We start from the raw sequence: 18,051 nt of genomic DNA on the forward strand, positions 1-18,051 counted from the left end.
AAAGTTGTAGGGCTTCTTTTTTTTTTCTCCTGCTTGCTTTGCTTAAATCTATTTCTTGACTCTGACTAGTATTTACCAGTGTTTCCAAATATAATCATATGATTTCCTTTTACTATGTAAAAAATTTAGCCAGATAGCACTTTGTAAGAGATTTAAGGAAAAAAATTTCATTCTTTTGGGGGGAGGTAATTTGAAGGGCTACCATAGAGGAATTACAATCCCAAGTCCCCAGGGCAGACACTCAGAGTCTGATTCCAAAAAAATCTCTTGGATAGATACATGATTGAATCCCAGAATTATCACTATAAATCTATACTTTTAGCTATTGTTTTCTCTTGTTTTGGGTTCCAAGCCTTCCCTTTCACTTCTTCAGAATAATAGTTTCAAGCAAAGCCAAGGCCAGCCCAGTTGGCATCTCCTCTGTTGTATATGTGCTCTGCTGGGGCCACAGAGCCATCCCTGTTCACTAAGGTGAATACAAAAGTTCCATCTAACAGCCATGTTGTAGCTTTAGTGCATGTGGTGTATTCACTCTTCAAAAATTGTAAGTGCATTGAAAGTAGAGATTGCACATTACACAGTTTATACAGACCGCTGCAATAGCTTGTGTTAATATTTTATCTCTTGTTGAATCTGAGTCAATGAATGAACACATGCCTAATCAATAGTAGGAAGAACTTCTTCAGGTTCCATCCTAAAAAGGGCTCAGAGACGGCGAAGGTAGCCAGTCACCACCTCTGGCCCATCTTCAATCCTAAAGTCCAAAGACATTTATGTTATTGTGAAAATCAATAGAATTTGTGACTTTGGGTCCTATATGTTGAATATCAGAAATAACAATTTTTGTTAAGGTCTATGCATGGGTTTCAGGTTTAAATTTTCATGTTACCCAAGGAAAAACATTAAGAAGCTATAGTAGATGCAAACTATTGCATTTGGATTGGATAAGCAATGAGGTTCTGCTGTATAGCCCAGGTAACTATATTCAATCAATTGTGATGGAACATAATAGAAGATATTATGAGTAAAAGAATGTGTGTGTGTGTGTGTGTGTGTGTGTGTGTGTGTGTGTGTGTGTGTGTGTATCTGAGTCACTTTGTGGTATAGCATAAATTGACAGAAGACTGTCAATCCGCTATAATAAAAATATGATTTAAAAAAAAAGAATCTGTTCTGTTTCTTGTGGTACTCCTCTTAAGATTGTTGCATTTTTGGTGGAAAATAAAAGCACAAAAATATAATGATGTATGACATTAATGATAAAATTGTTTGAACCAATGCTAAAACAAACCACTTTTAACTACCAATTTTGGAAAGTTGAATTACAAACCATAATTGACATCTCTGTCTTTTGAAGTAGCCCCTAGGATTACATATCCTTGGTGTTTACTGCTGGTTTAAATAAAAATAAATGGCCCTACAGTGCCAAAACCAATTCCTTGAAGAATTAAGTCTTCAATGCTGATCAAATATTCCTATTAAGGTATACCACAGTCTTTATATGAGAAACTGAATCTGTGATTCTCCAGCAAGCAGATGACTCTCCCAAACAAGTTCAAATAGTGGAAAGGCCAAAAATCTAGATCTGTAAGAGCTTTAAACTCCATCCTAGAAGCTAGATGTGAATGATGCCTACAGACTGTGTAGTGTTATTTGGTAATTTACTTATTAATTTTTCAGATTTTACTCAAATTGATGTTGCTTTCAACTGAATGTTTTATGTGTGTGTATTATCATTCACCGAATGAAAGAAAATTTTGAAAACATATGGGTTATGATTACTTCTTTTTAAAAAATTATTACTTGTGAATTTAAACTCTCTGCTGCGATTAAAGACAAAAATACAGAAAAGTGTTGTCTGGGCCTGGCTCCTAGTTGTTAAATACAATCTGTGTTTGTCTATGCTGTGTTGAAATCAATAACTATTAATGATATTCAGATGATAAAAGTATTAATGAATTTTCTGAATTGCTCTTTGCTATGAAACAGTGTTTGACCTTTAGTTGTCACACATGGACATAGATCCACACCTAAGAGCTCAATCAGCCTGTATTAACTTTTACACTCACAAATTACTATTCCCTAACTTTACCTACTCACACGTAATAATAGAAATTCAACAGCTAGATAGATATATCCAGATTCTTCTGCACGGTGTTTCCAAATCAGGAAGAATTTTGGTGACTGTATTCTTTATGTTTTAGGAAAAGATGATTGAGCCAGAAGTTATGGTTGAGAATGTAGTTGGGAAAAAGAACTCAGATTATGAGTCTGTCTTTACTCTAAATGTTTTCATAATGTAATTTCTAATATGAAAAATGAATTTTTTGTCAAGTAAAAATAGGAAAACACTTTCATCCTAACATAGCTAGTTTAATTACAAAAGAATACCTAACACCTGTAAATACAAGGAGCTGAAGAACTCTTGAGCCATTTCTAAATTTATGAGGTAGAATCCACAAGGCTTGAGCAAATTCAGACGTCTAGTTTCCTACAGACCATACTTAGAGTTATACACATTTTTCTGCTAATTGTGACCCATGTTAATGAAAGGCTATTAGAAGGAACATCTTTATCAACTTTCACTATAAAATCATTTTTCTATACATTTATTAGCTCTCTTTCACAAATAATATTTTCTCATATTGGGTAAAACTATTCCTTTAAGACTAATGATAACTTTAGGAAAGTCAGGCAAAGAGACAAAAGGAATTAAGGCATTACAGCTGGAGAAACCCAAGAGTGATTACACGACTTTCATGGACATCAGTTTCTGTTTGAATGAGAAGGTGCTCACCTGACAGCTGTGATCTGGTCCTCAACTTCATAAACACCCAGCTTTCGATACACTGCATACAGGAGTTTGTCACCTTGGAAAGCTGTTCCTCGACCGTCCACCAAGGCAATGACTATCCCTTCCTTACTTGCAAGATAAGATATCCATCTAATAGAGAATACAGACCTTACACTCTGACTGCAGGGACCACCATACCTAAAAGAAAAATGAAAGAAAAAGAAAAAAAAAAGAAAAAAGAAAAAGATAGAATCTCGGATTCCTTTGTGAAACTCAACTTCCCACCATGGCCAAGAATTGCCTTTAGTATTTCCCAGTACATTTGTATGATAAAAATTTCAATAACAGTGGCATTAGAACTGGCTCAAAACCAAGAGAGGACCAGGCTTTCCCAGAGGTTTGCTACAAGGAAGTTGTTTTGGGACACAGCCTCTCCTCTTCCCCAAAACGGATACATCTAGGGTTGGCATTTCAAGGAATATGTGTGGGTTTTTCGTCATTTCTGCCACCTGCCACTTGCTAAAAGCAGGCATAAGATATACTAAAAAAAATGCATGGTGTTTTAAGCAAATTGTGTGTAGGTCAGCACTGATTTTGGGTGTGATTCCACAAAATGTATTCCATTCCCTTATTTCATTTCTGACTCAATTACATAAGATGTTAAAGATGCTTTACAATATTTTTTTTTTTTTGGCTGAAATTTCTCTATCTCAAAGGTATTCTGACACATTAGGCAATTTGCCATACAAAGGAAATTCAAAACAGCAAACGCAAGCAAGTCCACCTAAAATCTTAAAACTTTCTCTAGCTATTTTAAATAGCTGTATTTTATTTACTCTTATTAGTTGGGAATATATAAAAACAGCATTAATAGGAACTGCTATCGAGGAGAATGGTTCATTCTATCTCATACATGTCTATTTAATCCAAGATATTTCAGTAAATAGTTTTCTAACCAAGGAAAACCTTACATACACTTGGATTAGCAAGGGATACTTCTTTGATCTGTCAAACTGAGGAGGAAGGATCATCTTGTACCATAAAGCTTGAAAAACAAAAACAGAGGAAAATCATCATTCCACTATACTCATAGCATTTTTTATTTCTTCAATAATAATATATAAGAAAAAATCAATACATAACTAGTAAATTGTTAAGAATTAAGACTGTTTTATCTGACTTTTATTACATTTTTTCCCCAATTTACAAATTACTAGAAACATTAAACTATCATTTTTCCAGAAGCACACATTCTAAAATTAAAATTAGAGAAACTCTTTTTTAAAAATATCGGTGTTGAAATGGAGTTACAGAAAAGTGTAAGATCAACCCTATTCACAGATATGAAAGATTTTTCATAAAACTCTACCTACTGTTACAATATGATTTTTTAAATTAAGAGCCTGTAATACTACAGAGTTTGGACTATAATATTTACCCTATAATTCTGTTTTAAAAAAGCAAGATAAAGTGTTCAGCTTCACATCTATTTCAGAGAAGTTTTAAAAAGGTCTTACTAATATCATCCACGTCAAGTTTTTTAATTTCTTCTTTAGGCAGCCGGATATTTTTCAAAGCATATTCCAAATCCTTGTTTTCTTCCAGGATTTTAATTTCTTAAAAAAAATAAAATACAGTGTAAATTTTTAATTAGTAGAATTTCCATAAGAAAATTCCTTTCTTAAAATTTCTTTAGCTTTAATATGAATACAAGTAAAACTGCATAAAAATTTGCTTAAGGAGTTTCATATGGATAAGCATATTTTTAACACAGCCTTTAAAGTAGGGATGAGCTTATGAAGGACATCAATCTTTGTCTCCTAAACTGATCCCAAGGGCACCAAAACATATTGTGAGCAGAATCATAGAAGCAACAATGTTTCTTCAGCCACATTTCCCCATCTCAAACTAATCTTCATATTAAAATATGAAGCCAAGACCTGTGTAGGTGACATTTTAAAAATATATATTTACTAAAAAAAAACAAATGGTAGAAGTAAAACTATATTGCTGAAACCTCACATTTAAAATAATTAACTATGTAGTTACAAAGTTTGTTTTAAAATTTTCAATGTGTAAGGTAAAATTTTATTTCTGTGATTTTTTTACATCTATTTCTTTCTTAATCTTTTCCAGCTATATTTGCTTAACATAGGATAGTCTTCCTTTTTTGTAATTGAATTACTGTGCATCCTATTTCCTCACATCCTTTCTCTCAAGGTAGTTATAGATCTTAGTAGAACAACAATATATACAAGCTATGATCTCTTTCTGTGTTTCACCTTAAAAGATCTCCCCCCAGAAATTTCTGTTTATCATTGAGCTTAGTTATGTTTCACACTTTAATTTTGAAACTGAACAAATCCATTGATTTCCTGATGCTGCAGACCGGTGTACATTCAAATGGTTTCCTAGCAATCGAGGACTTTTTTATGAGCTTTATTTTGACTTGAAATGCATACTAAGTTACCATCTAGAGAAAGTGAGTTTATTTTTTGTATAATAAATGGAGTTTGTGGCTTTATTTTTTTAAAGAGGGTCTGGATGACTTCTGAGACACGGAAGGTTCTGCCAAAGACATTCTGTAGATTTCTTGTTTTGGTGCCTTTTTAAACAAGTGGTCCTTGAAGATGCAGAGCTGGGGGAGTTCTTGTAACTATACTAAGTTTGCCAAACCACTTCCCTTGTAACTCTCAGTTTTCATATAGTCATGGCATTTTGCTCCAACGTGTTATATTTAATCTTAGAACAAGTATAGATGTTTTGGTATGAGTTGTATAAGATATATAATACATTTCATTTTAACTTTGGATGATCCATCAGGAAAGAGATACTTGTGGCAACTTACAAGATAAAACTAAAAAAAAAAAGGGAGTGGAGAGAGATAAATTAGGAGTTTGGGATTAACACATATACCCTGCTATATATAAAACAGATAAACAACAAGGACCTATTGCATGGCACAGGGAGCTATATGCAATATTTTCTAATAACCTATAATGAAAAAGAATCTGAAAAATAATATATATAATATTTTATATATAAATAATAAATACAATATTATATATATACTTTATATATTCAGTTATATATATTCATATATATCTGAATCACTTTGTTTTATGACTGAAAATAACACATTTTATTATACTTCAATAAAAAATTTAAATTGAATTAATAAATAAAGTGATTCCTAGATTCTAAGTACAATGGAGCCAGCTCTTCATTTTCCTTGTGTGGGTTTTGAATGTGGAACTGTCAAGGATAAAGGGAGGAAACATAGAGTAGCTGTAATATTTATTTAGACCATGTTTAACAGTTTGCCAACAGGTACTGGAAATCAGAGACAATATGCTGGTGTTGCCTGATTGGTTTAACCTTGATTCCTTCTCTATTTTATTCCTAGCTATTGAATATTTTTGATTAATGGTTTACCAAAATGACAGATTGAATGGAATAGCTTATTAACGCTTCCAGAGTTTGGGGTTTCATTTTTATGGATAGTAAGTGGATGATTTTCCCACACCTTGGAACAAAATGGAATTTCATAGGGTCTTGGGGAGAGACAGGAGTGGAAATTGGGGTTGTCTCTGTGGCTTTGTATTGGAAACATATAACATGGCAAGGAGTGCTACAGTCCCCACTGCATCTTCCACCTTCTTTCACTCATCATTGTGGACTAAGTCAGCACCCAGCACACACAGTTCCTGGTACATGACATGTAGTATGAATTCTTCATATATTTGGAGACTCTTCATTAATATGAAATCAAGTGGTAAGAATGATGGAAGACATATGAGATTTTTATTCAAATCATTAACTACAAAATATTGTTCATTGATTACAGTATGTAAGAGGGAAATATCTGGTAAATGAGATTATTCAATCAGTTGGGTAATTTTAATGAAGACCTGCTATGCATAAGATTCATATGGGCCCTCCATGTCCAGTGCCAGCTCTTCTGAGTTTATATAGAGTATCTGGTTCAAGTATTGTTATTTTCAAATAACTTTACCCCACTTTGCATAAAAAAATGAAGCCATTGCCCTGTGTTCTACAAACTTTCATACAATTAACATCTATAGTTTCCTCACTCTCTCTCATCACAGAACTGGAAATCAGTCTCCTCCTTGTCTCCGGACTCCACTTTTCCCACCTTCTCATGAAACTGCCTCCTTTATGTCATCAACCTCTTTTGGTCTCCAAATTTCTTCCATTAGCATTGAACCATGCTTAAAGTTTTATCAGCTTTCAAAAACAAACTTCAACCTCTATCAACCTCTTCCAGCCATCATCCCCTTTTTCTTCCTCTCATCAGTCAGACCTATCAAAAATACTATCTCTTGTTATTAATTTGCCTCTTATGTATATCTAAATTGATTTCAGCCTGGCTTCTACCTCCATGGCTCCACTGAAACTACACTCACCGAGCTAATCCTCATTTTGCTAAGCTCCTTGATTTAGGGCAGTTCTTGTTTCATTATCTGCAGCACTTGACACAGACAAGCACTCCCTTTTTCTCAAGATCCTCTCCTCCTCTGCCTTCCATTCCCTAAAATTTGTCCTCCTCCTTCCGCCCCCTCTTGGTCTCCTTTACAGATTCATTTTTCTCTTTCCATTTCTCATGTTGGTGTTCTGCACAGTTTTACTCTGGGCTCCTTTTCCACTAGCCTGGCTCACCCTCACTTTCCTCATTCTGCTGCCTCCTCTGCTTCCATGGTCTCAACAACCATGTATTACATAATGAATGTCTTAAGTCGAAACCCATCTCCAACATCCAGATCCAAAACGATTACACTCCAGCACAGCTCCTCTTGGGTATGCCTTCAGTATCTCAAACTCAACATTCAAAACAAAATTAATCATTGCTCCAAAAGCATTCTTCCCACAGTGAACCCCATCTTTCAATAAAAAGCATCAATATCAATCTACTTGACCAAACCAGACATCCAAACAGCATCAATCCCTCCTTTATATTTAGGAGTCTTAAGGTTGATACAGCTATCATTAGGAAACATTCCTTAACCCCCAATCTCCAAATGGGTGCCCTGCTTTTATGCTTTCATGATATCTTTACTTCCCCTATCTTAATACTTTACTCCACTGTGTTTAACTGCCCATTCATATGTTTGCATTCCCCATTGATCTGTAACCTCCTTGAGAACAGTGACCATGTGTAACTATCCATCTGTCCATTTTAAGGATCTAGTATCCAGCACAATATCTGGCTTAATGAAATAGGTACTTAATAAGTATCTGTTAAGTGAATATTTTGGGCATCAAGAAATGGGAAATGGGTGAAAAAACTACAAATAAATAGAAGACATAGTATCTGCTCTAAAAAGCAGCTCCAAAACTTGTGTGGGAATTTATTAAAAATACAATTTCCTAATCCAATACAAGATCCACTGAACTGGAATTTCTGGGAAGGGCTTGAAAATCTATTTATCATAAACATTTCTTGAGAATTTTCATCATCAAGCAAGTTTTCATAATTGTGCTGTAAAAGAACTTGCATTACTCTTTGAGAGTTAGAAAACATATGACGTATATGAGAGTGACTTCAACACTGTGCCTATTTTCTAAGTATTGGGTGAAGTGATAAAGCTTTGTCAACAGTACAGAAATTGTTATCTGGCAGGAATATGAGAAGGATAGTGAGACAGTGGAAATTCATGCTATGAAAAAAGGAAAGCTGACCTTTATTTTGCAGTCATGATAAAATGGGAATATACATTTATGGTAATTTCCATTAAAACAAAAACTTAGGAATTTAAAAGTAGTATTACTTTAAAATTTCTCTCACTGAAGGTTGAAATGAGCCAGACTGAGAAATACACTCTGTTATTCTTAAAAGTATTTCAATATTAGACACAAGGTAAGAAAACCCAAAACTTCAAAATGAAACTAAATTCACAGTTTCATCATTATGACGCCTGTCTTGTCCTGAGCTCCTGAATTGACTCTGTTTTCACTCATTACCTTATTTTCACTTATACTTAGGCCATTGAGCTGGCAGCCAAACTAATTCCAAAGCAGTCTCCTGACTTGTCACAGGGATGATAGGAGGCATGGGTGTTGAAGTCCCTCATTGTTCCTAGTCTGCATGAACTTCAACCTTATAATGTTTAATAGTCAATCAAAAGATAACAAAGAACCATAGGAAGTATATCAGGATGATGACACCTTGATATCTTCATTGAGAGCAAAAATGGTCATCTTTGAGGTGTGAACTATTTTGAACCCATACCACAAATGCAGGCTGGGGAAAATCGGTCCCGATAGCAGTTGAAAATGGAAAGAGCCTCCAAATTCCAGGGTTTTCATAAGTGGCAACAGTGTGATGTAGCTGTTAAAACAAAAAAGCTAGCGTGACAGTCACCCTCTGCTTTGAACTGGAGTTATATCTGGAACTCATCTCCAGTTTGAGATGTTACCAAAAAAATAGGCATTCTTATTTGGGAGGAAGATTGTACTAAAAATCCTTAGTTTCCTTCCAATTCTAAGCTTCTGCATTTTTTTATAAGGCTGATAGGGGAAGATAAGATTAATTTCTCTTATGTAACTCATCTGCATTATGCCAGATTCTTATTGCAAATAATTATTAAATTCCATATGATTAGGTTTGGTTAGAAGAATAGCCGAATCTATGTAACCCTAAACTATATAGTAACAGAATCCATCACGGTTCCCCTTGTTGGTGTGGGGAAACTGCTTTGCTTCCTCTAGTGTAGTGTCCTGAGAGTGCAGAATTCCTTAAGACAAGACAACAGCAGGCGAGACAGCGTACCTTGATCAGTGCGGCCATCGTGAAGGGTGGAAATGGGGAGGCCTGGGCCTGTGCACAGGATAAAAACAGAAACACGACTTAGTTTTAAATAACATTTGAACATCACCTTTTAAGTTACATTTAAACAACACATGAGACCAGAGCCAAATCAAAGCATAGACATGAGAGAAGAGTTGCCATTTTTCCAAGAATGATCCTAAATAGTTAGGATCTATTGCACACCTGCTGCTTCCTCCACTGTAGAGGGAGCATCATTGCAGCATCCCTGGTCCCAAGCAAGCAGAGGGGTGATGACCTATTTGGTGAGTCCCGAGAAAACCTGGGTGTGAGAAGTTCCTTCTTCAGCCTTATTCCTGGCATCTTTCTGCCTGCTGAGAACATGCTTTTGATCTGTTCCTCAGTGACCTAAGTATGACAGTGCCAGGCCCCATGAACAAAGCCAGTGGCTGTCTAGCTGTACCCATATTTGTGTGAGTAATTGTAACTCTGGGTGCAATATTAGGAAGCTGCACAGTTTAGCCATATTTTCCAATTAACCTTTACAGGCACTAAAGTTAATATTTTGATTTCCTGCCTGACTCCTCATTCTAACTTGAGAGTGAGGAGAAGGAATATTATTTATTAAGTTCCCTCAAAAACCAGCAGTACTTTATTGTGTGGAAGTTCCATATTTTATTGAATTTAACTTCAGAGATTTTCATTTTGGTCTGCTTTTCTTCAAAGTTATTAAAAGGGACAAACACACGTTACATTTTTGGTTAGAACGTGAGCCCACAGACATGAATCTGAATTTCTAGGCTTTAGTCAATCAGCATCCACCTGTTACGGAATTTTCTTGGGTGTGCAATTCCAGTAGGGAAAACTGGCTTTTCTTTTTTGCCCAAATGATGAGACAAACAAAGGACTGACTGCCCTTGACACAAGTGGCCTGACAGTGTGGTCCCAGTAGCATAAGCATTGATGTCCAGAATCCTCCATTGCATTGCTTTTGTTCCATCAGCATCATTAATATGACTTTACCTAGTTCAATCCTGTTATCTGGGATTTACTCACCGTCTCTCTTGGAGAGTTTGAAGTTACATAATGAAGCTTTACTCTTAGTCCTAAAGGGAAAGATTTCAAGGTTTTTCCTATGATGGTGCAGTGACTCATTTTACTGGAGCTTCAAAAACACCAGACGATGTGATGCTTCCCACACAGTATATTTTTTGCTAAATGGGAAATTACCATACTGCCAAGGAAGAGTGAGCGTGGAAAAGTCAGGCGATTCAAGTTCTAGAAAGGACTCCTTCACCAACTTTTGATGAGAGCTTAGTCTTTGATTCCTTATCTCTTCAGGGGGCATTTAAGCTCAAATAGATCTTAGGAAGACAAAGTGATAGAAAAAGCAGTATAGAGCTTTCAAGAAGAATTAAAGCACTGTATAGATGCAAAATGCATAGAAATATAAATGCAAGATATTTGTACGTGTAAGGTCACGGATGTCTTTATCAGTAATATATCAGCATAAAAATAAGGTTATTATTATGCTTTGTAAAAGGCAGCTGTGCTTTTATTGTCCTTAGCACCTATGTTCATTCAGCAAACATTTAATGCCTATTATTCACTAACCGTTCTTCTCAGCCCTCTGAGTATAAACATGAAAAGAAAGCAGGCTCTGCCTTTAGGACAGAAAATAGACAATCAGGACAGTTAACTCAATGATACTGTGTGCCTGGCATGTAAGTTTTTGATATATGTTGCCTAAATACCTAGCTTGGAATGAACAAATATTGCACATAACAAGAGGGATATTTAATGTCTACCTTGAAATGCCATAACTACAATTAGTACATATGGTCATGAACAACAATCTTGACTTTTCAGAGATGCCACTGACCAAGGCTTTTGTAGAAGTGTTGTAATAAACTGACATCTTATGCCATCTTGAAGGGATCGTTTGGATTAAAATGCTTACTCATTTCCACATAGTCAAATTAGCTGGGGCTGAGGTTCTGGACCCACATGATTGGAAGAAGGTAAGCTTCCTTCTTGGGAAGTAAAGGAAACCTCTGGGTCTTCTACAACTGAGCGGGGATCTCAATTTGAAGATTCTATTTATTCTCTGAGCTGCCCACCTGAATATGGGGAGTTGATACCAGAAATAGTAAAGTGGCATGTGTTTTGTAATGGCCCCATTCCATTTTCCGTCCTCCCAATTCCCAGAGAAACTCAGAGATTAATGGGGAAGGGAGGTGTCAGGACAGGAAAAGGAGGGTAGATATGTTACAAATCAGTTTTCCAAATCCTCATTATGACCACCAAGATCCCAATGAGCTCACTGATCTACTGATTGCCTAACCTATGTGTGTGTTCGATACAGATGAAATGTTATGAATAAAATAACATGATTAGGATAGAAATTATTCACTAAAGGTATACATGGCATAAACAACCAGGAAATGCCTAGTATATTTTATTACCTGCTTTTTAAATACTTGAATGAATTACTTATGTTTTCCAAATTTAAAAAGGATGTACTAATTGACAAAAAGCTCATTATTTTATCCCCACTGAGACCGTAGTTCAAAGAATTGCTGACCTCCAAGGCAAAGAACTCAGGTTTCTTTCCCTGGCTGTAGGAGACTGACATTTCTCCAGGCAAATAGGGCTGAAGCCCAGCAACCACTTTATCAGAGGATGCTTCTTTTTATGATATTGTTCTAGCTGGTAGATAGTGCTTGCCTACAACGTCATGGTGCTGTGGCACGTGGTGGATAAGAGGTTGGGATTTACAGCCAAGGGATTCTTGTTCCCATCTGGCTCTGATGCTTACCAGCAATGAGGACCTTTTGCAAGTGACTCTGTTTCCTCAACTGCAAAAAATGGAGATAATAATGCCTTCCTATCCTCCTTACATTTTTTCCCGTAAGCATTAGATAAGATAACGTAGATAAGTTCCTTACGTATAACAGGTGCTCAATAACCTGTAGCTAAGGATTGATCAGATAGTGGTGACAAGGACAAGGACTGTGGCAGAGAGGGGTAGCACATGTGCTAGTCTGTGACCTACCATAGCAGACGAGTGCATAGTACTTGGCGTAGTCGCTGAAACTTGCTGTGTAATATTGGCACCTTTTTTCCCTTAGATGGCAAGTAACGCACTTCTTGCTTGGAGGATGGCTTCCAATGCTAATTCTAGAGGAAAATGAAAATAAAGCTAAGCTGAAATTTTGAGATTGTATTTATCAAAGTGTACTACTCCATGTAAAATGACTAATTTACATATTGACATCAAACTCAGTCTATTTTTCTGTTGCCAATATCATTTAAAGTAAAGGGGGAATCACCGTATTTTGATCAGCCTGATTTTCAATCCATCTTTGCCTGAATAGGCACAAACATTGAGGGAGAAGCCCTCTGTGGTTTTCCTGTGGTGGGAGAAATATCTAACCCCTGGAATGGGAGTGAAGCAGTCAGTCCTCATAACTATCAGTCTCTTACACTTTGCAAAGTAGTGGAGAGTGCACAGTTCTTCCTTGTCTCATCTCTCTCTGTGTACTCCCATGGCGAAACACACAGTGAATCTGACAGTATCACTGAAAAAAGGGGTCCCTGTCCTTATCATACATGTGGAAGAGGAAGTTAGTAATAAGCCAATTGGAAATAAGAAGCCACAGTTCGAGGTATCTCCTGTGCCTTTCATTTTATTTGGCAAGAAATTTGGGCTCAGGGAAGCTTCTCCTGGGAATGTTCCCTCCACATATTCCTACACAAGCCAACCTGTACCTACCAAGTCAGGCCCACTCTCTGGGTGATTGGTTTTAACATACAGCCTCCCAGACCTTACTCCAAACCCTCTGAGTTTCACTGGGATCGGGGGCGGGGGGTGGGGGGAACTAGGTGCCATGATGCTGGGATGGAGCCAGGGTTGGAGTCCTGCTGTGGCTAGTAAGGTTACCTGTGGCCACTGCAGTGTTTCTTCTGCTGCTGCCCCAACCTTGCCTTGGGCATGGTAGAGGGTGGCCAGAGCCTTTGCTGTCACCAGAGAGAGATTCTTCCCAACAGATAAGAAGCTATGATCCAGGAGGGAACAGAGGATTGCAGCAGAGGGAACAATTTCTATTTTCTCAGGTATAGTTAGGAGTATTCATGTTCATAGTCTGATGTTATCTTGGAAACATTAGGTAGGCAGTTAGTAAGGGGTCAATCCACTCCTATGTTCACTGCAACACTATTCACAAATAGCGATGACATGGAAAAAACATAAATGTCCATCAACAGATGAATAGATTAAGAAGATGTGGTACATATACACAATGGAATACTACTCAGCCGTAAAAAAGAACAAAATAATGCCATTTGCAGCAACATAGATGGAACTAGAGATTTTCATACTAAATGAAGTAAGCCAGAAAGTGAAAGACAAATACCATATGATATCACTTACATGTGGAATCTTAAATATGGCACAGATGAACCAATCTACAGAACAGACTCACAGACATGGAGAACAGACTTATGGTTGCCAAGAGGGAGGAAGAGGGATTAACTGGGGATTTGGGGGTAGTATATGCAAACTATTACATTTAGAATGGGTAAGCAATGAGGTCCTGCTGTTTAGCACAGGGAACTATATCCAATCACTTGTGATAAAACATGATAGGAGATAATACAAGAAAAAGAATGTATAGAATGTATATGTATGTGTATATTTATATACATATAAAATCAGGTCACTCTGCTGTACAGCAGAAATTGACAGAACATTGTAAATCGACTATAATAAAAACATTTTTTAAAAAACAGTAAGGTTACCATGCCCAGGTACAAGTCCTGGCTCCAGCGATATCACTGACCTTGTAGAGTTGTTGTGGGATTAAATGAAATTACACATATAAAGCAAATAAAAATGTGCATTACATACAGCATACCACCAGTCCTTGGTAGCTGTTGTTTTTACTTCCACATCCAGAAGGGGCTATTGACATCACCATTCTAATTACCAAAGGGGCCGTTGGACTACTTAAACTCTAATTTAGGTACAGAGATGAATTTCTTCCTATTATAATAGGCCATGCCAAAGAGTCATATTAAAAGAAATCACACATTATTCAGTAGGAACACAGTAGGTACTCAATAAATGAGTGTTAAATGAACGTCCTCAAAATTTAAATGAATAACCTCTAAATTTAAAGTGTTTAGTACCATGTTTACATCAGCATTATAGTTTCTTGATTTTTCTTCCTGAAAACAAACATTTTGAGTTAGCTAATGCATTGGGGGTATATATTTTTACACTGATGTGCTATACAACATTCTCTGAATATTTTATTTTAATTTAAACATTTTATTTCATTTCAATCTTTTAAAAATATTCTATACAACCCCAGGACTCTGACAGATTTTTATTTAAATTTCAATATATAGAAATATTAGAATGACATGAATTACCTATAGATATTTCTTCTTCCAGGGTAGCCTTCAAATTCATTGCTAGAATAAAACCTGAAAATATATTCAGAAGTTATTAAATAAGTATTGATGACTAAATGGTGATAGAATTGTTAATACTAATACCAACATAGTAAACAATATAGTCCAACATTCATGTAATGACACTATTATTTGGCATCTATGTACACAAATCAATGCAATTCATAACCCTGAATTTTGCATACCTGTTCTGACTTTATAAATTATAGCTTATATCCAAATACATTATATTGATATAAAATACAAATTTATATAAAATATATAAATTATAGGAGAAAATAAAATTATGCTGAGTACGTTTTTATTTATCTATTTATTTTAATTTTTTAATTTTTATTTTTTCTCTTTTGTCCTTTTAGGGCTGCACTTATGGTATTTGGAGGTTCCCAGGCTAGGAGTCTAATCAGAGCTGTTGCTGCTGGCCTACACCAGAGCCACAACAAACGCCAGATCCCAACTGCATCTGTGACCTACACCACACCTCACAGCAATGCCGGATCCTTAATCCACTGAGCAAGGCCAGGGATCAAACCTGTAACCTCGTGGTTCCTAGTTGGATTTGTTTCTGCTGAGCCACGACAGGAACTCCTGAGTATGTTTTATTATAGGCATAGTATATCAATTCATTAGTTAGGAAAATAAACTAGGATATTTGATTAATACTACCCATTTCCTTTCTATAATTAACAGTTTACTGTTTTTTATTTATGTTATACTCTTTAATTTTATCTATATTTAGACAAACAGGCTGCGAATTTATTTTACAGAAGCCCTGACAGTAGAAAATTTTGCTATAAATCAGGAAACTCATCCTCCTGGGGATTCCACACAAAGGGGTGTGTTAATTTACACAGAAGCAAAACAAGTCACAAGAGAGTAAACTTGTTACTGAAGTATCTGGGTCCCAGTTCTAATCTGTCTTAATATAGCCATGAAGTGGGAAATCCAACTTAGTGGCATGATGTTCATTCCTCTGTGAGTTTATTTGAATAACACAAAGTAACTGTCTTTAATTTCTCTTTATCTTTAGGAAGAGCATAGTAGAGTGTGAAAAGTTTGGAATAACCTAAGTTTGGTCATTAATTTTTAATTCTCGGACTGTTCAGCAACCCAGGTACTTCTATGTTCTCACATGAAATAAAAACCTTGTTATTCCCAGGAAAAGGAAAAGGCAACAGAACACACCCACTACTAGTGTTCACTTTATCTTCTAAACCAGCATCATTCTAAATGTCTTTTACTAACTTAACAGGACTCCAATCATTACTTGTTCTTGCCTTTCCCACAAACTACCTGTGAATGAACTTCTGGATAGCTTTCCCTAAAAGCTCCCCCGCCCCATGTTAAAGGTTTCACAACTGTCTTCAACGCCAGCATTTAGAACAGAGTCCACCTTCCCTCTTCCCTTTCCCATTTTCCCTCATAGCCACTGATTCACCAATCCTCGTCACCCTCTGTATGTCTTCACCATCTATTCTTCCTTTCATTCAGATAACAAGAGTGTGCCAGGCACACTACGCCAAGTACCAAGAATGCAAAAAAGGAGGCATTGTTTTCCCTCCGAGTCCACATTTCATTGCCACTATTCTAGTTGAGGCCTCTGTCACCTCAGACCTAGATTCTGACCATACTTGGCTCTTCCTGCTTTCAGTTTCCCCCAACCTGTTAAACATATCGTTGCTGAAATTTCACATCTGTTTTTATCTTGTCACTCCTCTGACACTGGCGGTTTTAATGGCTGCTCCATGTAATATCCAAACTCCTCTGCTGACCTTTCAAAGAATTCCATGGATTGGCAATAGGTTCCTAAAAGCTTTTTAATCTGGTAAGCCTGGATCAATGTTCCTCCTCTTTTGCACTTAGAATTCCAGCTAATGGCAGGCAGGCTGTAAGAAGGGCCTTGGATTTGGACTTAACAGTGAGTGAAAGGAATTGTACCTTCTTGATTAGAGAGGCTTGATGATAAATCTTTATCTTAAGATGCTTTATTTAGATAATATGCAGGATAGACTGAAAAAGAGAGAACAGGAAAGAAGAAGCCTCATGTTGAGGTTAACAATAAAAACCTTAGAATTACTATTTTAGGTTTAAATCCTAGTTCTGCCACTAACTATGCATCCTTGGCCAAGTTAATTAAATTTCCAAATATTGGTTTTCTCATTTGTAAAACTGGGATCATCATTTCTACCTTACAATATGTGGTACACAACAATTGCTCAATAAATGATAGCTGTTATAAGTTATAGATAATAATCTTAAATGTATATAACAGTAAATGACTACAAGAACATTTCTATATCTGGAGGATGCCTTCTTGGACTTTTGAACCTTGTGTATTGCTTCAAGTGCTGGGTAGGAAAAACTGTCTTTAGAACCACTTATTATTTAAAAAAAAATTTATACTTTTACTATAATCATCTACTGAGTATAAGAAGAGAAATAACCACCTACTGCATATTCTTTCCCCAAAGAAATCATGTTGACTAGTTATTAAAGAATGTGCCATCTTAATGAAACCACAGCTGTCAGAACTAAAGCATAGAATAAATAACAAAAACGCTCTTAACTGAAAGAGATGGTGCCATGTCATTTGTACATCCATCAGTGCCAATTAAAACCTGAATGGTACATCAAGCTTCATGCAATACTTACAGTGAATCCTGTGTTACTCTGAATATATTTATGGCCTCCCACTTGCCACTTGTAATTTGAATAGCATTTTCCTATAAAAAGACAAACATTATGTTGTGTGAAGCTGAGCGTTATTTGAGCAACCTCAAGTGAATGATCTTTGAGGAGATAAATCTTGGAAGGAACATACCACAGAGTCTTTGATATAGTGAATATGTTTGTAGCCATCCTTGTCGCTAAATATTTTGTAGTATGAAATGGCATCATAGCTGAAAACTGGTGTTGAAACAAAGAACTGAAAGAAATGAACAGAGGTTATGTTCAGAAGACAAACTGAAATAAAACTATAGATTTTTTTTTT

At 36.1% G+C, this 18,051-nt stretch overlaps 1 protein-coding gene across 2 annotated transcripts in view; it reads right to left on the reverse strand.

The window, feature by feature from the left end:
- The window catches only part of FAP (fibroblast activation protein alpha), a 70,977-nt gene that overhangs the window by 13,923 nt on the left and 39,003 nt on the right, over positions 1 to 18,051 (reverse strand). For both annotated transcript variants that reach the window (XM_005671884.4, XM_085001274.1), the window contains 8 exons: positions 17,881 to 17,985; positions 17,712 to 17,782; positions 15,018 to 15,071; positions 12,637 to 12,761; positions 9,585 to 9,632; positions 4,312 to 4,410; positions 3,770 to 3,839; positions 2,798 to 2,992 (listed from right to left, as the gene is read on the reverse strand). In XM_005671884.4, coding sequence (XP_005671941.2) covers positions 2,798 to 2,992; positions 3,770 to 3,839; positions 4,312 to 4,410; positions 9,585 to 9,632; positions 12,637 to 12,761; positions 15,018 to 15,071; positions 17,712 to 17,782; positions 17,881 to 17,985 — 767 coding nt within the window. The remainder of the gene's footprint in view (positions 1 to 2,797; positions 2,993 to 3,769; positions 3,840 to 4,311; positions 4,411 to 9,584; positions 9,633 to 12,636; positions 12,762 to 15,017; positions 15,072 to 17,711; positions 17,783 to 17,880; positions 17,986 to 18,051) is intronic.

The sequence above is a fragment of the Sus scrofa genome, chromosome 15, assembly GCF_054392235.1.
Source record: "Sus scrofa isolate SSC_HxYL_T2T_F1_AM1 chromosome 15, Sscrofa_HxYL_maternal_Yorkshire_Landrace_v2.0, whole genome shotgun sequence".
Taxonomy (NCBI): Eukaryota; Metazoa; Chordata; class Mammalia; order Artiodactyla; family Suidae; genus Sus; species Sus scrofa.